We start from the raw sequence: 9681 nt of genomic DNA on the forward strand, positions 1-9681 counted from the left end.
AATCACACCAACTTGGTGCAATTAAAGACCACCTCTTTTACATAATGGATATATGATTTCCCCCCCAAAAAAATTCATCACCACATAGCCAAATGGCCCAACAAAGCACCCAAAGCCAACTGTTTGTAATAGACATGACTATCACTCTAGCCATGTGTATTTACTTCTTAAACATGCAACTTTGGTCAATTAAAACCACAAAGTTGTCATACTATGAAATTTTTTGCATACCAAATTTTGATTATCTTAATTATTACCGCACAACTCTGAGATCACAACGGCACTAGGACACGTGAGAACAACCTCGCCCATCTTCTTCCCGATTGATACCACCAAGACGCATCCTCCCCCCTCTCCCTTTCTTCGTTCCACTTATCTTATGGCTAATCTATTGTCATTTTTTTCCTCCAGCTTTGTCTATGGCGTCAAATTAGGGTGCCACCGTGCGCCGATAAGGCCATCATCTAACCCTGAGGGGAGTTTCTTATCCCTCGAGCCAACAATACCCTCCCTCTTGTCATTGTCACATGTCATCATCATTGTCGCCACTTCTATGGTCCTTCTCCCTCTTCCTCTTCCTCCTGACACTTTTCCTCTTTTCTCTCCTCCTTCCCTTATTACTCCTCCCACCGCTTATCGCGCCCAGGACAACAACATGAGTAGAGCAGTTCGGACGCTAGCCAAGACTTCTTACCCAATGTAACTAGATAGTTTTCGCAAATAAATATAACTAGATAGTTCAATATTTTTTTAGATAAATAATTCGATTTTTAAGTTGATCTATATCATTTTGTGTCATCCAGATCAGAGTTAGATCAGTTTCGAGACGATCGACAAGGGAAGAGGAAGAGGGTTGGTTTGATCACTGGTTGGCAACCTACCGCGTGGACAGTATATGTTTCTAGCTAGGTTGGAATCGGGTAATTTAAAGGCAAACGATGAGGTTCAAGAACCATACTGTTACAGAAATGCATAGCTAAGAATCTACCGTCGCGCAAACCATGCCGCCCACGTTTTAAAATCACCTACTAGTATTTTTCATCTTTTTTTGGCGAAACGATTACATCGTCTAGCTTGGATCAGCAAATTAAGTGTCGACATCTTGCTTGCACAAGCATACGCACATATCCTACTTGGTGTAGTATATACACACATACGGCCGGCCGCGGCTGCTAGGTGCTAGCGATACATGGAACCTAGCTTCTTAGCAATTAAGTAGGACTACTTGTCCATGAAATCCAGTCGCTGGATGTATATCGCCCGTACATATATTTGTAGAAGCGTAGACGGGACTTGGCTGCTGCGTTGTGTGTGTTCAAGTCCTGAAGATTATTGTTCTGTCACACATCAAGAATTGAAAGGTCAATCTGTAGAATTGCATGCATTACATATGTTGTCCAGTAGGTACGCACGCGGCTCGGGTTTTTTTTTTACTATCCCACCCGTCAGTCCATCTAGGCCAAACTGCCAGTCCATGGCCCCATGTGATATATCGCGCGAAGAGCATTGTGCTCGTTTTCCTCCCTTCTCTCTGAAAAAATAACAACGGGGGTGCCGAGTCAGAAAGTTGGAATAACATTCACCCGGTTGGCAGCCTGCACGGCAAGTCTATGGGTTCAGATGTAAACAAAAGGTAGAAATGTTTTGATGCGGTCAACCATACCCTTCGAGAAACATGTTAATTAGTAGTAGTAAGATGAACCATAGTACTCCCTCCGTAAAAAAAATACTCATTTAGATCGTTAGTACTATTATATTTCTTTACGGAGGAGTAGTAGGTACTAGCTGTTGGAGAAGAGTCAATTGCAAGAAACTACCATACTTGTGGCTAGGTTTGTAAAAAACCACTAAGTCGCTAATCCGTTGCAAAAAAACACTGTAATTTCTTTAATCTTATTACAAAAGCACTAATCGGGTAATTTGGTACGTTTGATCGCTTTTTGACAAATGGGGCCTCATTGTAAGGATCTGACATGGCAAAAAATTAACATGCACACCCCTGAAACAAAAGAAGAAAACGCAATCAGCCACCGCTCCCGATTTGGGCTGCCCAAGCAGAGCAGCAACACGCGGCATGGGGCTCGTCGCCGGGGAGCACAGGGCATGGGTAGAGTCGCGCGGCTGATGCGGCAGTCGGCGACGGAGCTGGCCGGTCGAGTGGGCCGCGCCTCGTCCCTGCGGTTCGTCTCCTGCTGCCGCGGCTCGCCTCTGCTCGCTCCAGTGATGCACGCCGCTGCTTGCGCTCCCGCACGGCGCGCCGCCGCCCCGTTTCTTGCGCCGTCGTGCTGGTTTCTTGATGTAGTGATGCACGCCGCCACCAGCACTCGAGCTATGCGTGGTGGCGCCGCTGCTTGCAGCCTTGTTGCGCGCCGCCGTTTTCCCCAACCGGCCCGACGTCCTCTCTGCACGCCACCTCCCCAACGGCTCTCTGCGGGCATCATCCTCCGCTCTGCGGCCGTCCGCGCGGACGAGGTCCGCCTCCAAAGCCTCTTCAAGGAAGCCGCTAGTGCTCGGCGTGCTGGACATCGGCGGCGTCAAGCGGCGGGCAGTGCGGCTTCCCAGAAGGGCGGCGACTCATCGGCGGCGCAGCAAGTCATCGACGAGCACCGCGCCTCCTTCGACCATGACGATGGGAGGAGCGGCGACAGGACGATGGTCGGCGATCTATTGGACATGCAGGCGGCAGAGGTCAGCCGTGACCGCGCCGCCGCCAAACACACAACTCGTCCACACGCGGGGGGAGGGGAGGGTCTGATTGCTTTTCTTTTTTTAGATCTAGGGGTGTTTGTGTTATTTTTTTTGCTAAGTCAGTACCTTACAATCTGCCCCCACTTGTAAGAAAGTGATTAAACAAGCCAAATCACCCGATCAGTGTTTTTTGCAACGACTTAAATGATTTTGCGGTGTTTTTTGCAACGGATTAGCGACGCCGCAAATGTGATAGTTTCTTGCAATTGACTCTGTTGAAGAAAGGCATAGCTCCAGTAAAGGAAGAAGAACACAATCTCAAACCACTGTCCAGACAAGAACTGAACCACGAACCTGCTTAGCTAGAGTAGCCTGGAAACGAAAGCGAAAAAGATGAATCAACAGTCGACGTCCCTAAGTAAAGATAGAAAACTACCTTTCCCGAGGATAAACCCCTAACCTGGCGACTTGTCACACAAGCTAGCTAGCCAACTTGGCGTGGAAAAGCGTGTGGCACATTCCAAAGAAGTTACGTAGCCGCCTCGAAGCTAGCCCAGCCTAGAACTTGATTCACGATAGTAACATGTACCCACGAGCTGCACCGCACGTACTGCCGTTTTCGACCAGAAACTCAAGGAACAAAGGAACCGTCGACCATGCATTAGTTTCAACGCTCACAGTTTATATAATCCCATGCCCATGCCCAATCGCAGCTCACAACTCGCAAGTCACCAACGCACGAGCCGTAGCAGACGCACACGTAAGCCCCGTCCTCGAATTTATTGGACACGCCGGGCGATCGTACGCCCACCCGTAGCCATAGGCTTGTAGCTCAGCTTCGCTTGCTATAAAGCCAGCCATGTCCCTTCCTCCTCAGCTCAAACCATCCAGCCTCCAGAGCCACCACCGCACCATCGCGAGTCGTCGCATCCTCCCCTCCTCCACGTGCAGCACCAGCAGCAGCCTCCCGTCGTCTTCGCTCTCCGCCGGCCGTCCGGGGCGACGCTGTGCTCGTGCGCTCGGTGGCGGCAGGCAGCTCGTCGTGCGGTGCGCGTCCGTTGGGCCGTCTGAGGTGGTTCCTGCTAGCAGTAGCATCGGCGGAGGCGGTGCTTCTTCCGACATGGCAGGGAAGGGCGGTGCTTCGGTGCGCGTCAAGGCGGTGGCGACGGTTAAGGTCACCGTCGGCGGGTTCCTCGATGGGCTGAGGCCGTCCAGGACCATGGACGATGTGAAGGACCTCATCGGCAGGTCCATGGAGCTCGAGCTCGTCAGCGCCGAGCTTGACGCCAGTAAGTATACCATGTCCTGGAACATTGACATGCATGCACGCATATACTTTTGCATGGTTTTGTAAACTAATTTTGGTCTATAAAAAAGGCACAACTTTAGTTTATCGTGGTGAAAATGCAACCTGCACCATTTCGTGGCCCAAATTAAGATCTTATCAGGCGAAGGCATTATAAGGACAACACCACAAAGAAAATTCAAACGGTCGACCGGCCTGTGGGACGGCTAAACACGGTAGTAGAATTAATTGATCGACGGACGAATGAATAAATGAATCAACTAACTACTCCTATATAGCTAACAGATGTGCTATTGAAGCAAAGGCCAGAGATCGACGGGTGCGCAAAAATCATCCATCGATCATAGAGATGCACAAGTTGCCTGGAGGAAAAATCATCAGTCGTTTTCTACAATTTATTTCGTTTGGTTCGACTAGTTTTCACACTTTTTTCCTGTTATAAGACAATAACTTACTCGTTCTTTTTGAGGTAAAATCTAGTACTGTACTACGTTCTCAGTCAACTTGAGCGGCGATACAATTTGTTATAAAAAGTCAACCATAGTTTAAGTGACCAGTCCTAATTGAGTTACTACCAAAACAAGTATATTTATGGATAAACCATAGCAGGTTGAGACGCTGTGTTAGCAGCCCTCGTTAATTTCGTCATGCAAAACGTCATAAGCTGGAAAGGTTTAAAAGTACTATTGGTGCGACTTTGTCCCTCCTCTTATCTCAGTAGGAATTTTTGTTCGACTTAGATCGGTGCAAAGACCCTCATGCCACTATATATCCTTTTTTTTTGCCCTGCCACTATATATCCTGACTAGAGTAATAACGACCCATTTCACCTTGTTTGAACCATTCTTTTTTTACTTGTTTGATGCATGCATGGTCATCACCTAGTATTACATCTGATTGCGAAAATTAAAACTTTGTAAAAACAAACCTGGTCACCCGTGCGCGTATAGCAGCTTGCAAGTTCAGCTGTGTCATGGAGTACTGCTTGAAGCTAATCGCGCTATGAATGCAGAGACGGGGAAGGAGAAGCCGACGATCAAGAGCTACGCCCACAAGGTGGCCGACAACGACCTCCACGTCGTCACCTACGAGGCCGACTTCAACGTGCCGGCGGGCTTCGGCCCCGTCGGCGCCGTGCTGGTCGCCAACGAGCACGGCACGGAGATGTTCCTGGAGGACGTGAAGGTGGTCACGGCCGGCGGCAACTCCGACGTCATCCGCTGCGACTCCTGGCTGCCGCCCAAGTCCGGCGACGCCAAGCGCGTCTTCTTCGCCAACAAGGTAAGGAACCAAGTCAAGTCAGTCGCCTTGCCTTTCATCGGGAAGGTCTCCTCAGCTAACGTGCGAACGCGATCTCCGTAGAATTTTTTACCTTGAACGAGACTGGATCGACCGGAGATTAGGCCAAGTCGCTGTAGTTTAATTAGGGCTTTAGGCTATATGATCATCTGATAACTGTGCGTGGAACCATAAGTATGGCAGATTTGACGTGCATGGTCAGTTCTCGAATTTAAGGCACGTCAAGTCTCGTTATTTCGCATTAGATGCACGGCGATCTGCGCTGGGCATGGAGGCAGACAGGCAGTCGAGAGCTAGTGGTGTCCAGGCTTCCACGCGATCACTGCACATGGAGCAACCGTGTGCACGTATACATTGCCTTTTTAGAACGTGCATATCGTGACTTGGTTGCGTAAAAAGTTGGCAGGGCACGCCCATGATCTCCCCGATAAATACGTACCGTACGTACGTGGCCCGCCCGTACGAGTTTCCAACCCGTGCGCGTGTGGCCCCCCAGGAGCTGCAGCTTGCTTGAATGAAAATAAAACGACATGCTAGAATCATCACTCGAAACAAACTATTGCCTCTCAGTATACTGTATAAAGAAAAGTAACTTTTGGCTGAAATTTGTGAACGTGGATCAACCGTGCAGCCTTACCTGCCGGGCCAGACGCCTCCCGGTCTCCAGGGCTACCGGAAGAACGACCTCGCCAAGAAGCGCGGCGACGGCACCGGGCAGAGGAAGGCCACCGACCGGGTCTACGACTACGACGTGTACAACGACCTCGGCTCCGGCGAGGAGCTCGGTGCCGCCGGCGCCCGCCCCGTCCTCGGCGGCAACAAGCAGTTCCCCTACCCGCGCCGCTGCCGCACCGGCCGCCCCCGCTCCACCAAAGGTACGCACACCACAAAGTCTCAAGAGATACGACGTACGTAACACACATCGTGCATGCATGCGCGTGTAGTGTACCACAGGGTGTAACTCGTGCTATGTGCGTGCGTGCGCGCGTACGTGCAGATCCGCAGTCGGAGACGAGGAGCGGCGACGTGTACGTGCCGAGGGACGAGGCCTTCTCGGAGGAGAAGAACGTGCAGTTCTCGGTGAAGACGCTGCAGTCGGTGCTCCACGCGGCGGTGCCGGCCGTGCAGTCCACGCTCATCGACCCCAACCAGGGCTTCCCCTCCTTCTTCGTCATCGACAAGCTCTTCGAGGACGGCGTCGAGCTGCCGCGCGCCGAGGACCTCGGCTTCCTCCGCGCCGCCGTGCCGCGCCTCCTCGAGTTCCTCCGCGACGGCCCCGGCGACAAAGTCCTCCTCTTCGACGCCCCCGCAAATGTCCAGAGTACGTTCCTAGTACCTTGTTTCTTCCTAACTTCCATATGCACGTGCATGCCAAGTAGCAAAAATGGAGTTTTTCATGCAATGCACGAACCTAATTAGTAAATGCGTGTCGATTGCCGAATGCAGAGGACAAGTTTGCGTGGTTGCGGGACGAGGAGTTCGCCAGGGAGACGCTCGCCGGGATCAACCCGTACGCCATCGAGCTTGTCAAGGAGTTTCCTCTCAAGAGCAAGCTCGACCCGGCGGTGTACGGCCCGGCTGAGTCGGCGATCACCGCCGAGCTGCTGGAGGCGCAGATGGGGCACACCATGACGGTGGCCGAGGCGGTGAAGAGCAAGAGGCTCTTCATGCTCGACTTCCACGACCTGTTCCTGCCCTACGTGCACAAGATCCGCGCCCTGCAGCACACCACCATGTACGGCTCCCGCACCATCATGTTCCTCACCGACGACGGCACGCTGCGCCTCCTCGCCATCGAGCTCACCCGGCCGGCCTCACCCACGATGCCGCAGTGGAGGCAGGTGTTCACCTCGTCCACGGACACCACTAAGTCCTGGCTGTGGCGGATGGCCAAGTCCCACGTCCGCGCCCACGACGCCGGCCACCACGAGCTCGTCACCCACTGGCTGCGCACGCACTGCGCCGTCGAGCCCTACATCCTCGCCGCCAACAGGCAGCTCAGCGAGATGCACCCCATCTACCAGCTGTTGCGCCCGCACTTCCGCTACACCATGCGTATCAACGCGCTCGCGCGCTCCGCCCTCATCAACGGCGGCGGCATCATCGAGCTCACCTTCTCCCCGCAGAGGTACGCCATGGAGCTCAGCTCCGTCGCGTACGACAAGCTCTGGCGCTTCGACATGGAGGCCCTCCCCGCCGACCTCGTCCGTAGGGGCATGGCGGAGGAGGACCCCACGGCGGAGCACGGCCTCAAGCTCGCCATCAAAGACTATCCGTTCGCCAACGACGGGCTCCTCATCTGGGACGCCATCAAGGGCTGGGTTCAGGCGTACGTTTCCAGCTACTACCCGAACAACGCCAGCGTCACGGGCGACGCGGAGCTGCAGGCGTTCTGGACGGAGGTGCGAACAGAGGGACACGGCGACAAGAAGGACGCGCCGTGGTGGCCTAAGCTGGACACGCCGGAGAGCCTCGCGCACACGCTCACCACCATCATCTGGGTCGCCGCGGCGCACCACGCGGCGGTCAACTTCGGGCAGTACGACTTCGGCGGCTACTTCCCGAACCGCCCCTCCATTGCGCGCACCAACATGCCGGTGGAGGAGCCTGTGGACGCCGCCGCCTTCGAGAAATTCCTGGACAACCCCGACCAGGCGCTCCGAGAATGCTTCCCGTCGCAGGTGCAAGCAACGCTGGTGATGGCGGTGCTGGACGTTCTGTCTAGCCATTCCCCCGACGAGGAGTACCTCGGAGGGATGGAGACTGCCCCGTGGGGCTACGACACCGCGGTGCAGGCGGCGTACCTGAGGTTCAACGAGCAGCTTAAGGCGGTGGAGGGAATCATCGACGGAAGGAACAAGAACAGGAAGCTGAAGAACCGGTGTGGCGCCGGCATCGTGCCGTACCAGCTCATGAAACCATTCTCGCAGCCCGGCGTCACGGGCAAAGGCATCCCCAACAGCACCTCCATCTGATCAAACAAAGCTCCAACAAAAACGATTTCCTTTAATCTAGCAGACTTGTTGTCCGTTATTTAATGTATTTGTTTATAAGCTTGACACTTCACACGTGTACTCTATATGTATATCCATTCTAATAGATTTTACTGATCTCATTCTTGACTGAACTGAATTTATTTATTGTGGATTTTACAACTTTGGTACTCTCTCCATTTCTTTTAATTTTGGATATAAGATTTGTCTCAAGAAAAATATTACCGCCACAAATGATCGTCCCCTACACTGGTGCTGAAGTTAGATTTGGTGAAAGCCTTCGACTCCATCAACTGGTGCACCATGCGGCGGATCATGGGGGTGTATGGATTCACGGCGTTCTGGTGTGACCGGATGGTTCTCATTTTCACTATGTTTTGACAGCCCTATTTAATTTCTAGTATATATCAAATTATTTGTCCCCCCCACAAAAAAGTATTATTTGTCGAAACAACCACATCAACATTGTAAGCAACCCTCCCCCCCACCCCCAACAAAGAAGAATTAAAAAATACTGTAAGAATTTTCTATACACAAAAAAAATTATACGAGTACTCAGCATAAAAGTAACATTTTGCTTTCTTTAGAGGTCCTCCCGAAAAACCTAGCCGCTGCCACCATAGATTGGTTCCCCCTCCTCCGGCTGGCCCCGCCGGTGTCAGGAGGAGTGGGGAACCCGATCTATGAGTGGAGTTCTTCATAACAATAATGTTTTCATTAGATTGGTTTTGAGTTTTGGGTAGTTGTCTTCTTCCTTAGAGATAGCATTGTCTACAATAAGTAATCTTCGTCCCTTCGTTCGACGACGAGATCTTCCCGACGTCGTTTAGGTATGGTCCTTCTGATCTTACTTTGCCAGATTGCTTTTGGATTTTTTTTGTCATGGTTTCCGCGGGCAGGATTGTCGTCGCAATATCTATCCCGCCTGCTACATCCTTAACAATGGTGATTTGTACTCTCGGCTCCCAAAGTCATCGGCCCGTCTGTTTGTTTTTCTTTTCTTTGGAAACCGGTATTGGTACTCTTGCCGATGTTGGTTGATTACTTTAATGATTGCATGTGTGCATCGTGGCCTTGGCATTGTGGCTTAAAGTAAAACTATAGGAATCCTCGTTGGTATTTACAGTTATGTGATTTGATACATTTGTTAGTTTCCTGTGTCTACTTTCAGAAAAGTGCAAGATCTTGTCATGGAAGAAGAAAGGATTTGAAGATCTCGAAGATTTCCTTGTTTCTTTTTGACTATATATATTTTGTAATTGATGTAGCTCATGTATCTCTACCATGCACAATTTCCTACTATAAATATACCAAATGCCGCACGTGTGGCATGAAGCACTTCGGCCCTGAATTTTTTTACAACTAAAGTTGCCATCTGAAAAGAAAAAAAACTGA

At 51.5% G+C, this 9681-nt stretch overlaps 1 protein-coding gene across 1 annotated transcript; it reads left to right on the top strand.

Moving 5' to 3' along the window:
* Nucleotides 1-3420: 3420 nt before the first annotated feature.
* LOC123152042 (probable lipoxygenase 8, chloroplastic) lies at nucleotides 3421-8420 on the top strand. Its single transcript, XM_044571649.1, has 5 exons — nucleotides 3421-3977; nucleotides 5007-5275; nucleotides 5925-6168; nucleotides 6291-6614; nucleotides 6740-8420. Exons 1-5 carry the CDS (start codon nucleotides 3548-3550, stop codon nucleotides 8266-8268), a joined length of 2796 nt encoding a protein of 931 aa, XP_044427584.1. The 5' UTR covers nucleotides 3421-3547; the 3' UTR covers nucleotides 8269-8420.
* Nucleotides 8421-9681: the final 1261 nt, after the last annotated feature.

The sequence above is a fragment of the Triticum aestivum genome, chromosome 7A (assembly GCF_018294505.1).
Source record: "Triticum aestivum cultivar Chinese Spring chromosome 7A, IWGSC CS RefSeq v2.1, whole genome shotgun sequence".
Taxonomy (NCBI): Eukaryota; Viridiplantae; Streptophyta; class Magnoliopsida; order Poales; family Poaceae; genus Triticum; species Triticum aestivum.